This window comes from Haliotis asinina, chromosome 9 (assembly GCF_037392515.1).
Source record: "Haliotis asinina isolate JCU_RB_2024 chromosome 9, JCU_Hal_asi_v2, whole genome shotgun sequence".
Classification (NCBI taxonomy): domain Eukaryota; kingdom Metazoa; phylum Mollusca; class Gastropoda; order Lepetellida; family Haliotidae; genus Haliotis; species Haliotis asinina.
Window position 1 is genome coordinate 65,342,490 of NC_090288.1, and position 25,761 is coordinate 65,368,250.

The 25,761-nt window shown below is 41.2% G+C and overlaps 2 protein-coding genes and 1 long non-coding RNA gene across 3 annotated transcripts in view; 2 read left to right on the top strand and 1 right to left on the bottom strand.

The window, feature by feature from the left end:
- Positions 1-1,124: 1,124 nt before the first annotated feature.
- On the bottom strand, positions 1,125-22,397 carry LOC137295724 (uncharacterized). Its single transcript, XR_010957597.1, has 4 exons — positions 22,363-22,397; positions 5,044-5,105; positions 4,247-4,311; positions 1,125-1,281 (listed from the first exon to the last, which is right to left on the bottom strand). It is a non-coding gene; the product is annotated as an uncharacterized lncRNA (long non-coding RNA).
- LOC137296479 (G-protein coupled receptor moody-like) lies at positions 7,645-10,338 on the top strand. The gene is made up of 3 exons (XM_067828267.1): positions 7,645-7,814; positions 9,081-9,284; positions 9,539-10,338. The coding sequence occupies exons 1-3, from the start codon at positions 7,658-7,660 to the stop codon at positions 10,336-10,338; spliced, it is 1,161 nt and encodes a 386-aa protein (XP_067684368.1). The 5' UTR covers positions 7,645-7,657.
- Positions 22,398-22,407: 10 nt separating the features above from the next.
- The window catches only part of LOC137295722 (uncharacterized), a 34,847-nt gene continuing 31,493 nt past the window's right edge, over positions 22,408-25,761 (top strand). The window contains exon 1 of the mRNA XM_067827241.1: positions 22,408-22,478. The gene's annotated coding sequence lies outside the window, so the exon portion shown is untranslated. The remainder of the gene's footprint in view (positions 22,479-25,761) is intronic.

Sequence of the window (25,761 nt, forward strand, 5' to 3'; positions counted from 1 at the left end):
ACATCATGATATTCTAATTGCGAAGAATCAGCTGATAACTGGATTGTCTGGTTCAGACTATTATTGACACACTGGATGCACATGGACTATTGCCGAATATGGTATTGAACAACAAACGCAACACTACCAACCCCACCCTGTAGCCAATCCAATCTCACCACTCTGCCTCCCCTTCTTCTCTGGCCCCACCACTCTGCCTCCTTTTCTCCTCCAGCCCCACCACTATGCCTCCTCTTCTCCTCCGGCCCCACCACTCTGCCTCCTCTTCTTCTCCGGCTCTACCACTCTGTCTCCTCCAGCCCCACCACTCTGTCTCCTCTTCTCCTCCAGCCCCACCACTGTTTTGTCTCCTCTTCTCCTCCGGCCCCACCACTCTGTCTCCTCTTTTCTTCCAGCCCCACCACTATGCCTCCTCTTCTCCTCCGGCCCCATCACTCTGTCTCCTCTTTTCTTCCGGCCTCACCGCTCTGTCTCCTCTTATCCTCCGACCCCACCGCTCTGTCTCTTCTTCTCCTCCGGCCTCTCCACTGTACCTCCTCTTCTCCTCCAGCCTCACCACTGTCTCCTCTTCTCCTCCGGCCCCATCACTCTGTCTCCTCTTTTCTTCCGGCCTCACCGCTCTGTCTCCTCTTATCCTCCGACCCCACCGCTCTGTCTCTTCTTCTCCTCCGGCCTCTCCACTGTACCTCCTCTTCTCCTCCAGCCTCACCACTGTCTCCTCTTCTCCTCCGGCCCCAACGCTCTGTCTCTTCCTTCTCCTCCAGCCCCACCACTCTGTCTCCTCTTTTCTTCCAGCCCCACCACTATGCCTCCTCTTCTCCTCCGGCCCCACCACTATGCCTCTTCTTCTTCTCCGGCCCCACCACTCTGCCTCCCCTCCGGCCCCACCCCTGTGCCTAACCTCTGGCCCCACCACTCTGCCTCCCCTTCTCCTCTGGCCCCACCACTCAGGCTCCCCTTCTCCTCCAGCCCCACCACTTTGCCTCCATACTCCTCCGGCCCTACCGCTCTACCTCCTCTCCAATGCCACCACTCAGTCCTCCCCAGGCAGCCCAGATATCCTACATCCCCATCAGTCTCCGAAACAAAACACCTTGCAGACAACACATGGAAAAGAAAGACCGTTCACTGTGATGATGTTTTATTGACCCAGCAGTCAATAGTGACAGTGTTAACCACACAAGACATACACAGAAGATATTTCAACAGCTGTGTCTATTTGACAGACTTCTTGTTGTGTTTCCTGGCGAACTTTAGGTTCTTTAAGAACTTGGGATCAACCTGAAAGGAGAAAGAGTGAAAATGTTAACTGGTCTGAGTGAGTGAGTGAGTGAGTTTAGTTTTATGCTGCACTCAGCAATATTACAGCTATATGGCGGCGATCTGTAAGTAATCGAGTCTGGACCAGACAATCCAGTGATCAACAACATGAGCATCGATCTGCGCAATTGGGAACTGATGACATGTGCCAACCAAGTCAGCAGGCCTGACCATCTGATCCCGTTAGTCGGCTCTTACTACAAGCATAGTCGCCTTTTATGGCAAGCATGGGTTGCTGAACTGGTCTGAGAGTTACTGTGCGTGGATATTGGGTGAACAATCTGACACACTTGCAAACACTTTGGTGAATCCAACAACATACGACTATAGTTCGTTTGGTTCAAAAGCGGACTGATGAATTGCAGTCTTGCTTGAAAACTAATAAACATAACATACTCAGTGAAACGCTGGTCAGAACCAGAACATCATACCAACTCGGTGAGGGTTTTGCAGAATATTTTTCCTTAAAATAAAAAAACCTGTTTAACAAACTATAATTAAAATATTGACACAGTTTGCAAGAAACCATTGAGACAGCACAGGTTAATGAATAAATAACTTTCTCGGCAATTGTGCGTGTGCTTCTCAAATACCTGGCGGTGCGTTCCTCTGCACTCCTCCTTCATAATAAACAGTGAACAGTGTCAATATTTTAATGATAGTTTGTAAAACAACTTTTTTATTATACTGAACATCATTGAAAACGCACCACCTGTAAATTTTGAAATAAGGCAATAGAATCTTTTGGAAATGGAAAATTAATGGTGGGAATTTTGATAATAACACACTAGATCGTAAATAACGCTCTACAGTAAAAAACGGATCGTTCGAACACATCATCGAACACATCACATGAAAACAACAAAATTCATGCACATCACACACGAAGGGCACAAATTGCATGCAGAAAGCATGCTGTTCAGGGGTATAAATGACCTTCGGCACAAAACCGTTCTCATTTTCGCAGTACTTTCGTAAGTAAAGTTTTTTCGCCATGCCAAGATTGTCACCAGAGGAACGAGAACAGGCCTTGGGTATATTGCAGTTCGGCGCTTCAAGCAGAAACATTGCACGACGATTTGGGTGTCATCATTCGACCATTCTGAGGCTTGCTAACAGATACCAACAAACAGGAACCAGCAGGGACCGGCAACGCCCAGGTCAGGCACGTGTTACCACCCCTCGTCAAGATCGAGACATTGTACGGCGCCATATTCGGGATCGAACCTTGCCCGCTGCCAGAACCGCCAACGCTGTCCAGGGTCGACGTGGTTTGATCAGCGCTTCCACCGTCCGACGCCGTCTCCGTGCGGCAGGGTTACGTTGTCACGCCCTTACGTTGGACCCATCCTGACTGACAGGCATCGCCGTGAACGCCGACAATGGGCTGAACAGCATCGTGTGTGGTTGTTACGACGTTGGCATGGTGTGGTGTTCTCCGACGAGTCGCGTTTTTACTTACGAAATGCTGACGGGCGTCTACGGGTATGGCGTCGACGGGGTGAACGTTATCATCAGGATTGTGTTGTGCAAACCGATCGGTGGGGTGGAGGCAGCAGCATTATGGTGTGGGGAGGGATAAGTTATCACCACAGAACCGCTCTGATTGTTTGTCGTGGCAGAGTGAATGCCGTTTAATACCGTGACAACATTCTTCAGAACAACGTCGTTCCATCTTTCACCAGCATCAATTGCAAGATCTGCACACATTTCAACATGACAATGCACGAGCCCACACTGCACGTGTTTCGATACAGTATCTGGCTAACAACAACATTCCTCTACTTCATTGGCCTGCATTGTCACCAGATTTGTCACCCATCGAACACTTGTGGGATTACATCGGCCAACGCCTCGCACGTCGTCCGCAGATCAACAACCTTGGGGAACTCGACAATGCCTTGCAGCAAGAGTGGAATGCAGTGCCTCAGGACTTTATTCAGAGACTTATCCGTTCAATGAGGAGACGTTGCACAGCTTGTGTTGCTGCTAACGGGGGTCATACACGCTACTGACTTTCCATTTTGACCCCATCTTTATTTCATTGTCAGCTGCAATAAATCTTCACTGTTTTGCTTGATTGTTTTTTGCTTCTTTTCTTTATCAAACATTGGTCTACACAAATATGTAAAATTTACATAGATTGCTCACTTCTGCTCTTAGAAATGCACAATTTTAGGGGTGGTGCGTTTTCAATGATGTTCAGTATATTTGGACAAAAATGATGGAGATAATGTTTTCATTAGGATCACCATTTCTTATTTGTTTTCGAGTTAAATTGCAATTCATCAGTCCACTTTTGAGCCAAACGGACTATAGATTTTACTAACATATCATGACAGACAAGAGTGATGTAACTCACTATGAAAAGAACATGGAAATAAATCCCTCTAGGTTTGGCCTGAATTTTGTATACTTTCTTCCACTGATTCCTCTACCTCACATCTGTCAAACGCTGTGGAGAGGTGTGTGTGTGTGTGTGTGTGTGTGTGTGTGTGCGTGCGTGCGTGCGTGCGTGCGTGCGTGCGTGCGTGCGAGAGAGAGAGAGAGAGAGAGACAAGGGACAACCTACTTATTAAATGCCAAAAGTGCCACATAAACAAGGACAAAGACTCGCTGAGTGAGAGAGTACAGTTCTATGCCGCTCTGAACAGTATAGATGGGAGACACCAGACTTCACACATTGTCCTTATCAGGAATCGAACTCAGGTCTTTGGCACGAAATGCAAATGCTCTAATCACTATGCTATCCAACCACTCAAGGAGTCGTTGGGCACATTAGATATATGGTGGTAACGAGTCACACTCAGACGCTGAAACCACCTGGTTCTCACTAGTCAGCTCTTATGACAGAGTTGGAAAAGTGTGCAGTGTTTCACTCCGACAGGAAGCTGTGAAGCAGCAGCAGCATCCGAAGACTACCTACCCCCTTCATGGATGGGTATCTGTAGGACTTGGGCCGGTGGATACCATTGCGGTGATGTTTTCTGTCTGCAAAACACAAAACAACTAACTATAGGTACAGTTTAGATCGATGCGACTACCCGTGGACCTCTTTACCTACAATGAGTGTGGGAGGGTCCAAAACAAGCTGGATCTGAGACAGCCTACTGTGAAATTGGGGGTTATTTCAGGGATCAATTACTGGACCTATGAGATATCTCTTACATCCATCTGATCAATGAGTGTCTGTCCATTAAAGCATTATATTATTCTCTAACATGCCGATCTGCCTACACACTCTACATCAACCGATCTCCACTTTGTGATCAGTTAACAACTTATGATGCAGGAAGCACTCTGTCAAAAACATATTCCTTCAAAACTGATTACAAAAGAACCTGTTCTCTTCTTTAGACTGGATAAAAAACAAGCTAGACAGACTGTGTATTTCAAGTGGATTACAAGAAGCTCTGATGTCATCATTAAATCTGTTACCTCAATGCCTAACGATCGAGAAAAGCGGTGTGCTTCATCAAACCATTTATCTGATCAGTGTCATAACAATAAGAAAAACTCAATTCATAAGGTCCAACTTTTAAAGTATCCTTAAATACTGAACACAGAAGAGAAGTCTAAGGTTCATTATTGCAAATTTACATCAGAAATACACATTTCCTGGCACATAAAAATGAAAACCAGCTCCACTGATGTACAATACACAGAGAAAACATAATGGCAGTTACGCCAATATCATGACCCTGTAATACTCAACTGACTTACTCTGGTTGTGATTGGTGTGGTTCTTGGACTTAGCCATCTCTGTGTGGTGACTGGTTTGTTACCTGCAACAGAAAAAAAACAGGTCACCTCACTGACACACGTTAACGAAAAAGCGGGGAAACTAACAAATCAACATGACTAAATGTTGCCCCTGGATCTATCATTTTGGTCTCTCACAACTTTGGGACTTAACAAAACTACATGGGTTTGCCACCAATATAGATTGTACAAAGCAATAATCATTACATGCAACCAAAAAATCAAACATAATTAAAACACAGTTATCACTTGTTCATGATATATATATAAAATGCACTGGTGATTGTGAAAAATCAAATAAAGAGTGAGTGAGTGAGTTTAGTTTTACGTCGTGCTTAGCAATAATCCAGCTATATGGCGACGGTCTGTAAATAATCGAGTCTGGACCAGACAATCCAGTGATCAACAACATGAGCATCGATCTGCGCAATGGGGAACCGATGACGTGTGTCAACCAAGTCAGCTAGTCTGACCACCTGATCCCGTTAGTCGCCTCTTACGACAAGCATAGTCACCTTTTATGGCAAGCATGGGTTGCTGAAGGCCTATTCTACCCCGGGACCTTCACGGGTCATCAAATAAAGAAAATTATAAGCGTTTAATTGCAAATCAAAAGTGCAGTGCGGGTTTTGTACTTGGGTTTGCTTCCCTCCAAACAAAGCAGCCGCGATACCGAACCCTGTCCGAGACGGTGGGTGTGCACTTATGTGTAACGTTTCCATAAGTGCATACAGAAAGGGATCAGAATCTGCAAAGTTGTGTGTTGCATTGCACATGACCTTTAACTTACTAAATATTAATCGACCAACAAATGATGATGAGACAACACTAAACACATACTAGTTGGTAAATATTACCAATGGATAACAACACACATCACACCATTGGTGAAGTATGATGTTTATGAAGTTAAACAAACTAAAAAATAACAGAAACAGAGTCATCAGAAGATGACATATCCCCCCCGGACCCCACATATTTGAAAGGACAAATCATCTGCCAGTTACTTAATGATTTTTTAGACTAAGTTTGAATTGTTTCCATGGCAATCATGAACAAGCGTCATCAGAAGATGACATAGGCCCCCGGACCCCACATATTTGAAAGGACAAATCATCTGACAGTTACTTATTGTTTTTTTAGACTAAGCTTGAATTGTTTCCATGGAAGTGATGAAAATATATATATATGTCATATATCTGTAAACAGGAAAAGGCACTATTTCAAGATTTGTCTCGTACTTATGCCAACATCGGTTAAAAAAAAAGAAGATATAAATGGTTTTTGAGTTGTGCTCCGGAAACAAAGCCCTTCCCTCCATTTTGAGACTGAATTGTTTCCATGGAAACACAGAAAATGATGAATCACAAAAACCTGTAAACAGCAAAAGGCAACACTTTGGGGTCTGCCAAGTTTTGCTGAAAAATATTCCTAAGGTTTTGACTTATGCTCTGGAAATGAAGCCCACCCCTGCATTTTCAGACAAAGTCAGAATTGTTTCAATGGAACCTGAGAAAATGATAAAAATCACAAAAACAACCCAAAATGTTCTATGAATAAAAAAAATAAATAAATAAATAAATAAAAAAATAAAAAAGTAAAAATGCCAAAAATCTGTAAATAGCAAAAGGCACAACCATAAGTTAAGATTATTATATCTAAAAGTTTGGTCTAAAATTAATGAACGGTTTCTGAGTAATGCTCTGGAAACAAAATGATTACGGATGGGCGGATGAGGCGTCGTCTATATCTCCCTGCATTACATGCCAGGGGGGATAAAAAGGTCATTATGAGGTTGTTCTACTGAAGAATCATGAGAAAAGTCTCTGTACAGAAATGAACTGAAACTGAAATGTTCCTAAATCAGCATTTCAATAGCAGGAACTGCGGTGTAATGAGTAGCCAGTTGTACCTGGGGACACGGGATGGATGTCTGCATCCTGCAGCAGTCAAAATACATTGACAACAAAAACTCAAACGCATTTGTTACACTGCAGCAAATCAAAAGACGGCTTCCTCATACTCCCAGACTTAGCAGGCGTGTGATGTCATGGTGCTGTCTATCAGCTGAAAGGTACCACCCACACTAGGCTGCAGGTCTCCCAGCTCTTCAGTCACCCTAGTACATGTGTAAGAGATCAGACAGCAATTGCACCTATCTGACAACATGGTTTACCTATGTTGCTTCTCTACACACAATATAGCAGAGGAGTTTATAACATTCTGAATGCCATGTTTTGTTTGACAGGAAGTGGAATTTTTGTTTGATAGGTTATTTACTAATGAGTTGTGCTAATAGGGTTTAATCCTCCTCACCAAGCCTACGCACAACAATCTTAACAGAACTGCGTCTAAGCCTTCCACCAACTTGGTGATGAAGTGATGATGTAGTGCTACCAGTGTGGAAAATGGATCAATGAAGAAGTGATACGTCTGTGAGACACAGAGTCCAGGCCAAGGGAATACACTTCACAAGGAACACAGAACTAGCGGGGCAGTCAGTACACAGCTACAGCTTACAGATATTTCTTCTTTCAATTACCTTGTCTGAAAGGTTCTTGTTAACACAACAAACATGGTGCACACAAATGGAAGCTCAAGTCATGGCAAGTTTCCACGACCCAGCGATGAGGATCTGGTACGGATGTACTCTGTGGACAAAGATGACTCTGGTGTGTCAATGTACATTGCTGTCATTCTAATGGCCATCATTATCATCACTGGGTGTGCTGGTAAGTTCAACACTTTCACTCATGATCAAGTGCAGGTGGGGAAATGGAGCCCCTGAATTACTGCAAATCTGTGTGAACATGTATTTGTGTGAGAATGTTTGCTATTTTGGTATTGCAATACTCGGATACCAGGCTACATTAAACATGATTACCGAACACATACAAGATGTGCTAATCCACAGAGGCAGTCATTAGTGGCCAGACTCCGTATTTTGTAGGACCAATGCTGCTTAGTTACATGACCATTCTGCATATTGAGAACCAGCATAGTTAAATCTACAGGTAACCTAGCTCTATACATGGCATGTCTATTTCCATTGATTTCAGAGGATGGTCTACTTCTATTTGCCTTCAAAACATATTGCCAAACATACTTTGAATTCTCTGTTAATGTCACCTTTGCAAAATAAAGCCAATATCTGTCTGTATAGATATTTCAAATGCCTACTAACAATCAGAACTCTGAGTAAAACAAGTGCTTGACACAATTTCACTCCCAATGTGATGCAGCTGCCCAACTATTGAAATCATTCAGAAGTGGTACATCTGATCGGATAGTAAAGTACAGTTCTCTTGAAATCAGTATTTTTCAACTTTCTCAGGAATAGTGTAAGAATACACAAGACAGCTGGGTTCCAAATTAATGCTTTGAGGCAGCAAATTTGCTATTCAAAATCCTATTTTGATACATGGGGGGAAAAAAAGAAGCAACTTGCTATGTGTTGGGTTTTTTGTATTTTTTTAGTGAAAATGCTGATGTTAGTCATTTCAATCAGAGGTTTGTTAGTCACTAACATATCACACTAATACAGACAACCAGTAAATTCAACACACAGACTTCTGCAAAAAACATTAGTGTTTTTGATGTTTAATACTGGAACTTCCTAACTTTCCTAAAGTGTAAAGGCAATAAAACATTGTTTGCTAGATCAAACAAAGGTATCATTTTGGCATAACTTGTAACTAGTATTAGAACACACATAACATACAATGAACTGATTACATGAAGTATTTTACTTACATGTTTTTGCTTAGATTGGTCACTACGAAAGTTTGATTTTTTCCAAGAGTAAAATGGTCATGTATTTTTTGTATCTGAAAATGGGTGAATGGAGGGTTTAACAGCAATATGAAAGGATGCTGCTACCAGGTAAGAGATGTTGCTACCTACTCTTAAACCAGGTAGTAAGTATTTGCACCTTGCAAAAAGAAAAGCTGATTTCAAACACTGGACACCTTTCCATCTGTTGACTTCATCTGTTGCAGGCAACATAATGGCCATTCTAGCTGTGAAGATTACAAGAAAACTGCAGACAGTGTCTAATATGTTTGTGGTGAATCTCAGTGTCTGTGACCTTATGTTTGTGCTTTTTGTCCTGCCTTTCAACATCTACACGTACATAGCTGATGGCTGGTACATTGACACCAATCTCTGCAAGTTTGTGGGCATCCTTGGATACACTCTCACAGGTAAAAACCATTCCAGATCATGTCCTACTTCAAAGAAACTGTCAGGGATGTGGCCAGAGGAGATGAAGTATTGCGAAAAGACTAATGTTACGTTTGCAAAGAAATAAATTCTCTTCATACGAGGATGTTTCACTATCCTGATACTTAAAACACCTGTCTAAATCCTTCAAATGAGATTTTCCACAAATCAACCTGAGGTTACAGAGATTATCAAACTGACATACCGGCTTTAATATTTCACCATTTATCCACAGGTACAACCATCATCACCATCACACTGATCGCATGGAATCGCTACAAGATGGTCACCGACCTGGCTGGCTACAAGACAATCTTTGTTCACTCCAACATCACTATCATGCTGATGTTGGCCTGGATTCTCCCGTTGCTGGGACTGACACCAGCCATTGTTGGAGCATGGGGCCAGTTCGGGTATGTCCCAATGCTGGTCACATGTAACTTGATACTAGACCATGACAGCCAGTCGTTCAAGCTCTTCCTCCTCATCATGAGAGCAGTCATTCCTAGTGTGCTCATCACATTCTTCTACGTCAGGATCTACAGCACAACTAGAGCCAGTCATCGTCGTATTGTGCGACCATCTATCCTGAATTCTGTCCTTGACCTTCACAATCAGCGTAATGAGATGCATCTGACACGCATGATGATCGCGATATTCATCGTGTTTGCCCTATCCTATTTCCCCTGTACGGTGTCCAGCATTATTGACTGGAATACAGTTCTGTCCAAGCAGTTCCACATGTTTTGTTCCATCACGGTGTATGTTGGCAGCGCAATCAACCCTCTCATCTATGGACTGATGAACTCACAGTTCAGACGAGCCTACTTCAATATTGTGTCCTGTAAGAAAATAAGCGCCAAGAAGGATGCAACAGTGAAGATGTCAAGCTGTGGTAACGGTCACAAGCAGCACTTGTGTGAGTTGAACCAGTTGTTACCTGGGCAGCAGGCTGCTTCGTTGTTGCTGGGTCTGAGTTTTAAGTCGGACCCTTCACCCTGTGGGACAGCAACCGACCATGGTACAGCCTCCTAACATTACGAACATATACTATTACTAAAGTAGAGGAAACAGACTAGTGGTTTGAATGGTATGTTGTAAAACTGCAAACAAAGACTGTGAGACTGCAGAAATGAACATGAAAGTACACTGATGCTACAAACAGTGAATGCAGCTAATAGATGACAGGAGTGATCCCAGTGGCTGAACTCTGTACAAAGAGGACTATAGTGAGAGATATTACTCCACTTCACAACCTCTCTTTCATCCTAAGGAGACAGGGTTGGTTTACATTCAGCCACAGTAATATGTTGTCTCAGTCTACCTTGGTTCTCACAATCTCATCATCAAGCATGTGTGTTTGTTGACATGTCGCAAATCATACCTAAGCTACTTGTCAAAGAGAATCACTTATCATACAAGCTGCTTGAGTTCCAGCTATATAGCAGCAGTCTGTAAATAGTCCAGTGATCAACAACATGAGCATCAATCAGGCGTAAATGGGAACCGATGACATGTGTCAACAAGGGTCAGCGGGTCTGACCACCCCATCCCGTTAGTTGTCTCTCGTGACAAGCATAGTTTTGTTTTGTGGCACTCATGCGTTGTTGGAGACCTATTCCACCCCAGATCTTCACAAGTTAGCTTCACACGTCATCATATATTGTTAGTAGTTACATTTGTATTATTATCAAATTGTGAATCAATGTCATCTGTGATATGGAGTGTTGTGTTATTTTGTAAAAGCGAGTGATGCATAGAAATGCCATTGCACATTGTGGTCTGTACTGCACTCTGTCATGAATCAGGACGCAGAAATATGTGCCATACCAAGCTGAAACTGTTTCAAAATTCGAGTGATCACATATTTCTCATCATACCCAAAAATATTCCAACTACATGACTGCAATCTGAAAAGAATCAAGCCAGTCATTCTAGTGAACAATATTGTAAAATACAGCCACTTTGTCTGCTGGTAAGATGGCCCACATCAACCAAACCCCATGCCTGAATGATTAGGTAGCATCTCATGACCAGTAAGGGTGATTTTTCCCAAACCACAAACCTGTATGCAATTGATACTTTAACTGCTTAGTACAAGAAGCAAGGGTGTCACTGTTGCATTGATAGTGAAACTGGCAGTCTCATAGTTACACGGTACACACGAGACAGAGGGAAGGGAGTGGTGGACAAAAGGTGGCTGCTGCAACCAGACTCTACACAGATATTTGAACAGACCTGATAAACATGAAATGTCTTTAATTACCAGTGTTCACAGAATCCACAACAAACACATAATACCAATATTAATAGTCATTCTGTATACTTTTCAAGCAAGCCTCAAACTTGCCAGGAATTTCAGCACCATGGCAGTTCTATTTGACATTATACAGGTATTTACCTGGAGTCCTGTATTTGAGGGTTTACTGGGGTTCTACACTACAGAATGGCCGTCCCAGATACTTAAATATTATTATCAATAATATGTTATAACATTGTTCCAATACAGTGAGTGAGTGAATGAGTGACTTTAATTTTACGCTGCACTCAGCAACATTCCAGCTATATGGCGGCGGTCTGTAAATAATTGAGTGTGGACTAGACAATCCAGTGATCAACAGCATAAGAATTGATCTGTGCAATTGGAACTGATGATATGTGCCAACCAAGTCCGCGAGCCTGACCACCTGATTCTGTTATTCGCTATTTACAACAAGCAAGAGTCGCCTTCTATGGCAAGAATGGGTTGCTGTGGGCGTATTCTACCCTGGACCTTCACAGGTCTCCAGTTCAGATGTCACTGTATTGTGTACCATGATCATCACAGTAAGCAAACTGCAAATGATAGCATAATCCAGCTAGCAGTAGAATCAGTGATAAAAGTCTTTTGACCTTTTCTGCATTCTTGTGGATGTGCTGATCTATTTCGTTTTGTCCATTGTAAATTTTAATGCTTAAGGGAAACAGGAATTTTAGTCCTGTAAATCCCTGATTATGGCACCAGCATATTTCTATTAGTGCCCCAGATGGCACCTTGTCTAAAGCTGACAACAGCAGTTTCGAATAACAGTTACAAGCTAAGTCAACCATAGCTACAGGACAGCAATCGCACACCTACAAGTAAACAGTCATCCATAGCTACGGGTAAAGTCACCTGTGGATGCAGAAACCAACAACCAGATCCTATTCCTAGATGTCCTTACATACCACGCCGCTTCCAACCAACTTCAAACAATTGCATACTGAAGACCTACCAACCAACCAATATGTTCACTATCAGTCCAACTTCACACCATAAGTAAAGTCAGGTATTGCCTCCACACTTACCAGAAGAGATCAGAACACATGTTCTACAAATCTACACAATGAAATCAACCACATCAAAGAAGTATTTGTGAAATGTAACAACTACCCATCCCAGTTAGTGAACAGGACAATAGCAGCAACTCTAGCACCATTAATTACCAAACCTCCTTGACCTGAATCTGCTCCTATATAGATTTCCATCCCATAGATAAGCAAACCTTCCCACCATATCAGCAGGTTCTTTAAGCAACAAGCATGCATAGACAGTACCTATTCAACCTTTGCCACAATCAACAACTACCAGCAGGCCAATGGAAGAAAACATCCACAAATCATAATACCCAACCCCAAAGGCGTAATCAACCCACCTGATTGAAACTGTGACTCTCATAAACAGGATTGACATCCAGGCCCCTCAACACCAGAATCAAGGAACATCAGACATGAAGTATCAAAACAGACCAGAAATCAGCCACATCAGAGCGAATAGCAACTCATCCCATCATTCACCATCACCATTCTTGCGAAGAACCATTCAGACTTTACCAAGCGCCAGATAACTGAAGGAGTCAACATCGAATTATACAGACAGTTAAAATAGATGAAGGTTACTTTATCTCCACTGTTTATGATGTGCTCATCAGTCAGCTCCAGCCTCCTGTACCAACATCTAGACTGTGTGCCTCACTGGCTTTTTCTATGTCTGTATATCCCCGCAACTCACCCAAATTTGTTATCGCCACATTGATCTTCTACACATTTTACGCCCTGTCTTATCATCCCTTGTTAATTAATCATCTGTTGTATAAATATCACCAGTTCTCTCCATGTATCATTCACACTTGAAAATGATACAAGATGCTGTATTCAAATGTTGTGTTCTAGTGTTAAAGAAGTTGTCAGCCATATATACTTGTTCTATATACATGAACAGTCACCCACACCTACAGGTAAACTGTCACCCACACCTAAATGCAAACAGTCACCCACAGGCAAACAGTTACCCACACCTTAAGGCAAACAGTCACCCACACCTACAGGCAGTCACCCACACCTACAGGCAAACAGTCACCTACAGGCAAACAGTCAGCCACACCTACAGGCAAACTGTCACCCACAGGCAAACTGTCACCCACAGGCAAACAGTCACCCACACCTACAAGCAAACAGTCACCCACACCTACAAGTACTGTAAATCGACAAAGTTTTGCGAGCAGGAAAGTTTTGCTAGTATTGCGAATGAACTGTAGGCGCAAAAATTTCCAGACGTAATAATTAACCTCTCTCGTTTTGTTCAGTAATTAACCCTAGTCTGTGTTTACGTGATTAAACATGGCGGCCATATTTGCTATTGTACTAATGAACACAAACAGATTACTAGGCACTGTAGTTTATAACACTTACAAAATTCAATCATTTCAGTGGCATAATAGCATTTGCAACAATACACATTCAGTACACAACAATAACAATAACAGTATCTCACTTCGTCACAATATCAAGAAGTTCGGAAGTTTGCCAGCCACGGATGACTTCCTCTTTCTTTGTCTTGAGAGCATCAAGGCTTGCAATGATCCCCCTCGCATTCATGACACTTATCCTCAAGTCTACACGCTTGTCAACACAGTCTTTCAAGTTTTTGGCAACACACTCGGCATACCACTGTGTAAAGTGGGTTTTCATGACAATCTTGAAGGAAGCATTCACGGACAAATCCATCGGCTGCAATTCCCCTGTACATCCAGCCGGAACGAATTTCCAAACGAAATGTCGCTGCTTCAACAAGTTCAAAAAAGAGTCGCAGCGATGTGCTGCAAACACATAAAAAATTACAAGAGTTTTCTGTCTAATGGGCAATTTGAAGTTCTTTTTGACTGATTTTGTATAAGGCACCAGTATGTTTTCAACGTAGTCCAGCATACTTTGCTCACAACTCCAGTGATTGGCTGTGTGTGTCACGTGCCAATCAGCTGGAAATTTGACCTGGGTGTGGCACTTGTCTGTCACTCCTTGATAGATGATTTGCGGTGAATTTTTGTGAATTGATGGTCGTCTTGACTGACTGACCATTTAAAGGTGTTTAATTCCGGATGTTTAAAACAAACAATGTGACACTGAGTTAATAATTAATTACTGAGTTAAGACAATGAACTACGTATGTCAAGGCATGTGTGCATAAGCACCCTTTAATCTTTTCATTATGACTGTAATCCCCACTTACACTCGCAAATCACGTGATCAGTCATGGTGGGCAGTGCGTGTGTATGTACATCGCTATTGTCTTTGGGAGGTGTGCTTTTTACAAATTATATATTGTCAACAATTCCACTTGGTTTTACAGGAGGTGGACTCACAAAACAAACAAGACGTAGAATTGACTGGGTTGTTTATCTCTCAAAACATTCACGACAGAGAACTTTGTCGATTTACAGTAAACAGTCACCCACACCTACAGGCAAACTGTCACCCACACCTACAGGCAAACAGTCACCCACACCCACAGGCAAACAGACACTTACAGGCAAACAGTCACCCACACCTAAATCAGCCATTTGGGAGTTATCATCAGGCCAAAAAACAAACAAAACAAAAACAAGAGTCATCAGACGGTGACATATCCCACCGGCCCCCACATGTTTGAAAGGACAAATCATCCGACAGTTATATATTGTGTTATTAGACCAAGTCAGAATTGTTTCCATGGAATTCATGAAAAATATAAATGCCATATATCTGTAATCAGAAAAAGTCACCATTTCAAGATCAATTAACGATGTGAGTAGCGAACTCAATCACTGTCAGCTCAGTGTCAACTCAGCGACTTAGCGGTATACATCAACCTTGTGGGCGGTGAATCAACATTGTTTAACCTCGTTGGCGGTGAATCAACATTGTTTAACCTCGTTGGCGGTGAATCAACATTGTTTGATAGTCATTGATTAATTAACAAAAGAAACACATTGTGTTTAAAAGCTTGACTGATACACAGATCTTCAGTTCGCTCTCGTCGCTATGGCAGGCAAACGTAAAGCTATCACCTTTGACACAAAGCTTCAGATAATCCAGGCTGTAGAATCAGGAGTAAGATCGAAGACAAACATCGCTCTCGACTTTGGCATTCCGAAATCAACACTCAGTTCCATTATTAAGAATCGCGACTCGATACCGGCAAAATGTGTCTCTAGTGATTTCGGCCCCGCCCACAATAAGTTACGAACTGCAAATCACCAAGATGTGGAAGATGCGCTCTACAAATGGTTTCAAGGAGCGAGAAGTGAAAACATTCCCTTGAGTGGTCCCATGTTGCAGACTAAGGCAAATGAATTGGCATCCAAGTTAGGTCATTTAGATTTCAGTTGCAACAGTGCTTGGATTGACAGGTTCAAACAGGCGTGGTATCGTATACAAATCAGCTCACGGGGAAAGTGCATCAGTTGACCCCAACCTCGTCAATGATTGGCTGAAAACTGTGTGCAGAGCAAAATTGTGGACTATGTTAAACGCAGTTAAGTGTTATATTGTTGAAATTGTTGTGATTGTTACACATGTTCTAGATAATGTATTTGAACAATGAAATCAGAATTTTAATGTCAATGTACAAGAATAAAAATACGTAGCCCATGTATATACGTGTCTCTTCATCTCCGCCAATATGGCGGTCAAACGTGAATAACGAACAACGGATATAGCGAACTAAATCCTTTGGTCCCTTGGAGTTCGTTATATCTGTGTTCTACTGTATGTCCAAAACATTTCCATAGAAACGGAGAAAATAATAAATCAGAAAAACATGTAAATAGCAAAAGGCACCACTTTGGGGTCTGCAACACATATCTACCAAGTAAAACTGACTGATATTAAGAACATTTTGAGTTCTGCTCCGGAAACGAAACACACCTCTCACTTTTGAGACTATGTCTGAAACGTTTCCATGGAAACCGAGAAAACAATAAATCACAACAAGAGTCATCAAAAGATGACATATCCCACCGGCCCCCACATATTTGAAAGGACAAATCATCCGACAGTAATATATTGTGTTTTTAGACCAAGTCAGAATTGTTTCCATGAAATTCATGAAAAGTATAAATGCCATATATATGTAATCAGAAAAAGTCACCATTTCAAGATCTGTCTCGTATATTTGCCAAGATCTTTTGAAAGATATGAAATGGCTTTCGAGCTGCGTTCTGGAAACAAAGTCGGCAACATGTTCATGAAGCCACGAAAATAATACATTAAAAAAAAAGGGAAATAGCAAAAGGCACCACTTTGGGGTCTGCCACACATATCTACCAAGTTTTATTTACAGATATTAAGAAGTTTTTGAGTTCTGCTCCAGAAACGAAACACACCTCTCACTTTTGAGACTAAGTCTGAATCGTTTCCATGGAAACCCAGAAACTAATAAATCACAAAAACCTGTAACTAGCAAAAGGCACCTATGTAGCTTCTGACTGGTATATTTACCAAGTCTTGCAGAAAAATAAAGAACGGATTTTGAGTTTTGCTCCGGAAATGAAGCCCATTACTCATTTTGAAACTAAATCTGCACCCTTTCCATGGAACCCGAGAAAATAATAAATCAGAAAAACCTGTACATATGAAGGCACCACTTCAGGTTCTGACTGATATATCTACCAAGTTTTGCAGAAAAATATTATACGGATTTTGAGTTCTGCTCTGGAAAAAAAATTAAAGGGTTGATTCCTGACATGGTGTAAATGATTTGATTCCTGACATATAGAATAAGGTTTGATGCCTGACATGGTTTAAAAGGGACGATGTTTTTACATGGTATACTTTGTTACCTTGCACATTACATAAGGTTTGGTTACTGACATGTTATAAATGGTTTGATACTTGACATTACATAGAGTTTGACTCCAGACATGGTTTAAATAATTTGATTCATGACATGGTATAAAAGGACCCAAGGTTTTGTGTGGCAAAAGTCCCTGCAGGGTCTACACAGCCTACATACATTTCACAGGATTTGGCTCAAACTTGGACACTGGATGAAACTTTAAACAAGAGTCATCAGAAGATGACATATCCCCCCGGGCCCCACATGTTTGAAAGGACAAATAATCTGAGAGTTACTCATTGTTTTTTCAGACTAAGTTTGAATTGTTTCCATGGAATTCATGGAAATTATAAATGCCATCTATCAGTAACCAGCAAAGTCACAATTTCAAGATCTGACTCATATACCTGCCAAGATCTCTTGAAAGATATGAAATGGTTTTCGAGTTGTGCTCTGGGAACGAAGCCCACCCCTCCATTTTCTGAAGTAGTTTCCATGGAAACCAAGAAAATAATAAATCACAAAAACCTTTTAGAACCAAAAGGCACCACTTTGGTGAGTGAGTGAGTGAGTTTAGTTTTACGTCGCACTTAGCAATATTCCAGCTATATAGCGACGGTCTGTAAATAATCGAGTCTGGAACAGACAATCCAGTGATCAACAACATGAGCATCGATCTGCGCAGTTGGGAACCGATGACATGTGTCAACCAAGTCAGCTAGTCTGACCACCCGATCCCGTTAGTCGCCTCTTACGACAAGCATAGTCACCTTTTATGGCAAGCATGGGTTGCTGAAGGCCTATTCTACCCCGGGACCTTCACGGGTGCACCACTTTGGGGTCTGCAACACATATCTAGAAAGTTTTACTCACAGATATTAAGAAGTTTTTGAGTTCTGCTCTGGAAATGAAACACACCTCTCACTTTTGAGACTAGGTCCGAAACGTTTCCATGGAAACCGAGAAAATAATAAATCACAAAAACCTGTAAGCACCACTATAGGTTCAGATTGATATATCTACCAAGTTTTGCAGAAAAATATTAAATTGTTTTTGAGTTCTGCTCCAGAAACGAAGCCCATCCTACCATAAGATTAACACCAAAATGTTCCATGGAAAAACAAAAAAAATATAAATGCCTAAAATCTGTAAATAGCAAAAGGCACAGCCATAGGCTGAGATTACTATATGTATCAAGTCTGGTCTAAAAATATTGAACGGCTTCTGAGTTATGCTCTGGAAACAATTGATTATGGACGGACAAGGCGTCGACTATATCCCCCGCATTACATGCTGGGGGCATAAAAATCCACATAAAATAATGCATTATACCAACAAAGTGCAAAAAAGTGTTTGGTTGTTTCTTTCAGAACAGTTAACTTGGTTGTTTCTCTCGGAACAGTTAACTTGGTTGTTTCTTTCGGAACAGTTAACTTGGTTGTTTCTTTCGGAACAGTTAACGCACCGTTTCATACACCAGTCCATGTCGTCTGTAATTCCTTCCAGACTCTTAAGAAATTATCACAATGTACAGTTCTATACACTGTTACTTCACAGGTACCTCACATCACCCGCAAGGCCCCTAAAATGATTAATATTAGGTTCCCAGACACCCATGTTTGCAAACATAGGTAAAACAATGATAAGGCCTCTATTATATTCTACTAATGTATACTTACGTTTATTTACCTGTGAAATCACATAAACAAAGTTAAACCTTCCCACTTTTACTTGAACGGAGAGGCATGTCTAGGCATGTTCTACTGTAAGTATTTTCTTCTAATTTTGCTATAAAATACATGTACCTATAATATTATGACTAATTGAACAACACTGTTTGTGGACTTCCTCGTGCCCACAGATCTTCCTAATTTAAAGTCAGTATCATATACAACAAAGTCAACACCAACACAGTGAGCGTGTTAGTTTTATACATCTCTCAGCAATATTCCAGCTATATGGCAGCGGAATATTAATTACTGAGTCTGGGTCAGACAATCCAGTGATCAACTGAATGAGCATTGATCTATGCTATAGGGACTTGATATCAACAAGTCAGTCTATCCCATTGGTCACCTCTCATGAGAAAAGCATAGGTTACTGAAGATCATTTCTACACTTGATCTTCATGAGCGACACATAAAGGAAAACATTAGTCTAACAGAGATGTAAGAACAGTGAGGTCACAACACATTACGCATTCACCTGGTATGAGTGTATTAGAATTCCTGATACAGTATGTCCATTTCTTCAGATCTGTTTCTCTCTTCTTGCAGGAGAATGACAAACCTTGATTGTTCATTAACTTGTTGACTGCCTATCACGATTATACTTACATCAATTCTCGCCGAATTTGACACTATATGATATTATGAGTATACATGTGATTGGCAGTCTACAAGTTAAATTGTTTATTAAATTCTAGATAGCAAATATGGGATATTGTTGAACACTTAAACAGATGCCACTTCTTACACCCACTCAAGAATCTGTATAACTTGTTTCTGCCAGATGTCTGAAGTTGTAATATTTAAATAACTGACAAATATATTTCAAGGATGGTCATTGTGGCTCTACTGACATTGAGATTGATGCTAATGTCAATTCCAGAAACAGCAGCACTATCTGACATACATGGTCCAGAAACAGACATGTACTACAGTCTGGAAATACACTTTTGAAATTGCAACATTCATCAAGTTTCTGGCAAAAGAAATGCAATGATTGTGGATTAACTGTTGCTTCTATACACAGGGATTTACATGATGCAAATTCCTGCATCCTACATGCACAAAAATTGACAATAGATGCAACAAAATAGACTAGAAGAATGAGTCCAAATACTTTTCATAAAATGTTGATCAAGTAACAATAAGTTATCACTGAGTCTGCTACTAGCCAGGTTATGATATCATTTGCAGTTGCCATGGTTACTGTGATGATCATGATACACAATACAATAACTGAATTGCAAAGGTATTATAACATGGTACTACTAATAATATTAAGTGTCTGGGGCTCCCATTTTGTGGTCCAGGACCCCTGAAAATTAAGAGTATCAGGCCCAGGGACTCTCAAATGGAGGACTCAATCTAAAAACCCTACATACATTTTCTTTAAATGACACTGGCTCTGAAGAAGCTACACTTGGTAGAAGGATCCAAAAATCTGTGGCTACGACAAGATCATCTATACCATCTTCCAGAGTTCCATCGAGACACAAATCATCCATACCATCTTTCTACACTCCACTGAGACTCAGACCATCTTTACCATCTTCCTAAACTCCCCTGAGACAGGAAAATATGGTTCATCTGCACCTTCTCACAGACACTTACACATGTGATAATGACAAATGAAGCACAAATAGGCCTTGGACAGAAATTTGAACAAGGCAATCAAGGGGGGCTACATTCTCGTTGAGTTCTGCTTTAGGTTTCTACTGTTTTCACTTTTATAATTATCCATCTTTGACCACCCGTGTTGAATGCGTTTAGGTGTCAAGTGTTGTCGGAGCTACAGATTATTATTTTAGGAAAATATCGTCACTGCAAAACAGTGTCATCAGTCATGGCCCCTGGAGGCTTCCTAATTTCTGATGTAAACAACCTCCGGGGGCACCAAGACAGGTGCTTCTTCCAGTGACACCATATTTTGATGTGCGAGTTTCAGGACGCGACCAACAAATCACGGAACGGAGCTGAGAAATCTCCGAAGATTGCCGAGCTTGTTTCAAGTATTACCAACATTGTTTCCGATAGGGGTGTTGTGTTTCTGTTATTACCGCTAAACTACCGATATCGCTGCAATTGTTTCGCGAGTGGGCTGCGTTGGTTTATATTTGAGATGCAATTCCTTCAAATTTGCCGTAATTCCTTCCATTACTTAGGGGGGCCTGAGATTGATGTAGTCAGTTGGACTGGAATTGCATGGATGAACCTGATGTTTCTGAAAGCTAAGTAAAGACTTGCTATGCTATGATAAAGAATTCATGAATTACAGTCTCAAAGATGAGCATACTTTAAGAGGAATGTATGAAGGTATGATCAAAATTATAGTTCACTTAGTTGCACTATTTGAGCACTGCACTTTATATGTTTGTACATTCAAATGACTGTAGAATTTTGTGTGTAATAGTTTCCAGGTCTGCATCCTGAACTAAACACTGAAATAAATTCATTAAACTGTGACAAGAAGTTCAGTACCAGAAGTAATCTTGTAGCACAACCTTTTTCACTGGCACTCTGTCATTCACAAAGAAGTTAAAATTTGAGCTCAAATTTGTTTTGTAAAATGAGAAGATCTACATTTCTAACACTCTACTCAATATATCACACACCTGATAAAGTTATCGAATGCAATAATAATTCACACATCCTTAGAACCTCCATTACTTTGCATGAGCATGACAAACATTACATAACCATCTTTATCATAACTTTTTGAAAATCCCCCCCCCAAAAAAAATAACTCCGCCTGATACAATGGCCTACATGTTTGTACTTAAACCTGGGGTTTCCGTTTTGAGTAAATATCCCTACTTCTTTACACCATCATGAACGTAACTGACAGTGACAGCATTTATCATGTTTATTATGAACATTGTTCATTGAACAGAAATATATCCATCACAATCAACGTCTGTATCATGGTGAATACATTAGGTGAAAACACGAAAGACGTCACAGCTGCATAGTTGTAAAGCTGAGTCGAAACGCGCAACACAAATAAAAGTAAACATAACGAGATATGTTTCCATGAACCAACACGAGAATAGTGTGCTGATACGACGTGCCATGTTTAGACAAAATGGACATTTATCCAAAAAATACGTCTACGTTTATAAAGCTATATAGGCCTGGCTTCAAATTAATTCATAAACAACTGAGAAAAGGCGCTAACGTGTTCGATGTTAGTGGATGTTAACACTTGAAACCTTCACGCACCTGTAAATGGCGAAAAAGACCGGAAGAAGGGAACTCTCACAAGGTGGCGCTGAAGAGGGATACCCCAGCACAGACGTTTTGGAGATTTTACATGCGCTTCCCGATATTCCTGTACGGTACGTACCTCAACGCTTTAATATTGCCGATTTCATGGTGTGTGTGTGTATTATGGAAATAATAACTGCGGGGAAGTATGCAAAAGATGAATTGTTATCTCCGTAATTTATGTGGCATTATTAGAAGTTTGAGAATCATATAAGGACAAACTTAAAATTGACAGATTACAACAGTTCATCTAGTTATCTAGTTTCTTCTGAATCGCCTTAGCCACCTTTGTTAAGCCTGTGAAGTGTCGAGGAAATAGTCCCTATCATGTTCCTTGAAAAGTTGACATTCTTTGGCAAAGATAAACTAAGTAATCGGTTGGCAGCTTCACATTTCTGTGTGTCTGTGTACAGTTTCATTTGTTCAACAACTTTCACAGTTAACTTCATTTTGAGAATTTCATTAAGTGTTTATCATTGTCATCCATGCTTCACTGAGTGATACTGTTGCAGCTCAGGAACATGGACTGGCACCACCAGCTGTTTGTTACACCACCACCACGCGTACGCTCAGCTGAGTACCTGACTCTCGCGCACTTAGAACAATCGCCACTATAGCACAAGAGGGTGGCTTCTGGGGACTCTGGGTAAGACACCATTAAGTGTTTTCATGTCGCCTGCATGATCTGTCATCAGTTCTTAAAATATCAGGCTGCACAGTACTTTGACATGTTGACTCAGCACCTTCTTTGCTTCCATTTTATGTGTACGATCAGTATATTGTAATGCTCTTTGTACATTTCGCTGTTCAAATCATATGTTAATGGCTGAACATGGAAGACGTTTAAATCTTGCACATAACAAACGTTTGTATCTCTGTGTCTTATTCCTTCAATCGATTCTGAATACCATTTTTGCCTTGAATGTCCATTTTATGAGGATCGGAGAGCATCTTTCATGCCACGTTTTTATCATGTCTAGCTAGCTCTACTGTTTACTTCTCAAAATAATACCGTTATAAACAATCTTGCTAAATATGTATTTTGAGCTGTGAAAAAACGTATGAAATATTTTGTATACAGCTGGTTTTGTGTTCACATCTCTGTACATTTATACCTTTGTCCTCATTCTGTCTCTTTTATGAATCTTCATGTCATTTCGTGAATCCATTTGACATGTCTGTGTATAAACAAACATCAACAGCAGTCTCAGGGAACATATCTGGATTTGCAATCTGCTCTGTAACATTGTCGGAACTGTCATTGAGCCAAGCAGGTGGGGTCAGCTTGCCTTTGCACCTTCCACATAGGATCCAACACTTTCAGAGCTTTGTCAATACCATCTGCAGACTTCATATCTCCGTCAGTTGTGGCACACTATATCAATACACCCTGTAGTGCAAGCTGACTTCCAGTGTCCTCTTCCATATTGAAGTCGGAGAATGGAGTGAAGTATAACCAGGACAATGAGAATGGAAAAACATAAAATACATTTGACAAATATTTAAAGGTCACATGCAACGAAAAAATCAAAGATAATTAAAACACAGTTAGCACTTATTCATGATATATAAAATGCATTGCTCATTATGAAAAAACAAACAAAATTATAAGTGTATAATCGCAAAACGAAAGGGCCATATTTTGTACTTGGGTTTACCTCCTTCGGAACGAAGCAGCCGGGATAGTGAACCCAGTCAGAACTGCTGGATGTGCACTGAAGTCTAAAGCAGCTTTTTCATTGGCCACTGGTTCATTTGCCGATATACTTAGCTGGCTCTTTGTTTATGGCTTATAAGCCCGATAGGTGTCAATTTCAAATTGCATGTGGTCAGTGACTGAAGTTGTGCAGTGCATATTGTCATTAGCAGACATACAGGCGTCAATAAACCAGACATTTAGTTTCCTCTGTGACAGAGTCTGCATATCCCAATCAACATGTGTTTTTTTGGTTTTCTTTATGTATCGACTAGATTATTTATTTGTTTGTGTACACAACCAAGATTAGACTACTGCTCCTGACCTCACACTCCAGGTAGCCATACTGTTTCAAGCTCCGCGAACCTATTCACTGTGCATGCATTATGAGTACAGCACAGCATGGCTGTTGAAACCACATTTTCCTCCAGTGCAGGAGAAAATTAGTGAATCATCTGAACTCTGATTTCGTGTTTTTTTTCAACGTTACAGGTTGATATGATAAGTGCATACCGAAAGGTGTCAGAATCTGTAAAGTTGTGTTTTATGTTGCATGTGACCTTTAAGGAAAACTTGAAGCCAAGCTGGGAAGGGTCAGTGTACTTGGAAAGTGCACAATTGCACAAATGCCAATTGTGATGCTTTCTGCCCACGTTTCTTCCTGCTTGCTATTGTTGATGAGTTGTATCAACCGTACATAGCAATGTTCAACTTGCATGGCTCAGTACCCCACTTTTCATTAACTTCCTTCTCTAGTTGCACCTTTTCTGCCATATCCTCAGTGTTGAGTTCAGTTACAGCCTTAGCCACCATGTTGGAGGTGCTCTGCGTACTGCTCCTACATGGGGATGGAATGTCCATGTTGGCCATGAGTAACCTTGCTCTCATATTTCCTGTGTCTAGGTGTGTCTTGTGGACCCGAGGCAAGTCTGACATCAGGAGCTGCTGGGTTTGACCCAGGTTTCCTAGTCTCAGTTTCTTTGCATAGCTTCATTTCAGATGCTACAAAGTCACATATCACACTTTTCAGTGATATTTTCCAGCATGCTTCCCATTTTCTCTCCTCGGCTCTCTGCAGTGGAGTGTCATCACAGTCAGTGGATGTTGAATTATGCAGCCTCAGTGCTGTGTTCCATACTTTGGCCACCTTTTCATTGTCGACTAGTCGCATACCCTTCAAGTCATCATTGCTGGGCCTTTGTTTCGTGCCATGCTAGCTGGCTGAAGTGAGACACAACAGCCTCACTGAAGTAGAGATGCCATCTCAGTCAGGAGTTGATAGGCCAGTGCTGTCCAGCCTCGACTTGGTGCCCTGAGGGAGAAGTCTTTTGCACTCAACCTAGAGACATACATGTATCTGGGTATCTGGGGTGGAGAGGCACTTTCAGACTCTTCAGATTCATGGGCAAGACCTTTGTTCCAGGGAGTCCAGCCTTTGCTGAACTGTGACATGATTCTCTTGTTGTCGCCTTTCATCGTGATTTTCTTGAAAAGAACTTATGAACTTGGCAACTCAAGACATACACATGTCCAGTGCCAGTGGTCCCAATCACAGTTAAGCCATACACACTGACTGACACTTCGCTGTGCATTGACTTGTCAGGTGAGAGGGGTCACACTTGGTGATTTGCTGCACTTAACTGGCTGAGCACAGCTAC

What these genes read in the sequence shown, in the direction of transcription:
- LOC137296479 (XM_067828267.1), top strand. Translation starts at nt 7,658, where the DNA reads ATGGTGCACACAAATGGAAGCTCAAGTCATGGCAAGTTTCCACGACCC. An exon ending in TATCATCACTGGGTGTGCTG is followed by an intron (nt 7,815 to 9,080) that starts GTAAGTTCAACA and finishes CATCTGTTGCAG; the next exon opens with GCAACATAATGGCCATTCTA. An exon ending in CCTTGGATACACTCTCACAG is followed by an intron (nt 9,285 to 9,538) that starts GTAAAAACCATT and finishes ATTTATCCACAG; the next exon opens with GTACAACCATCATCACCATC.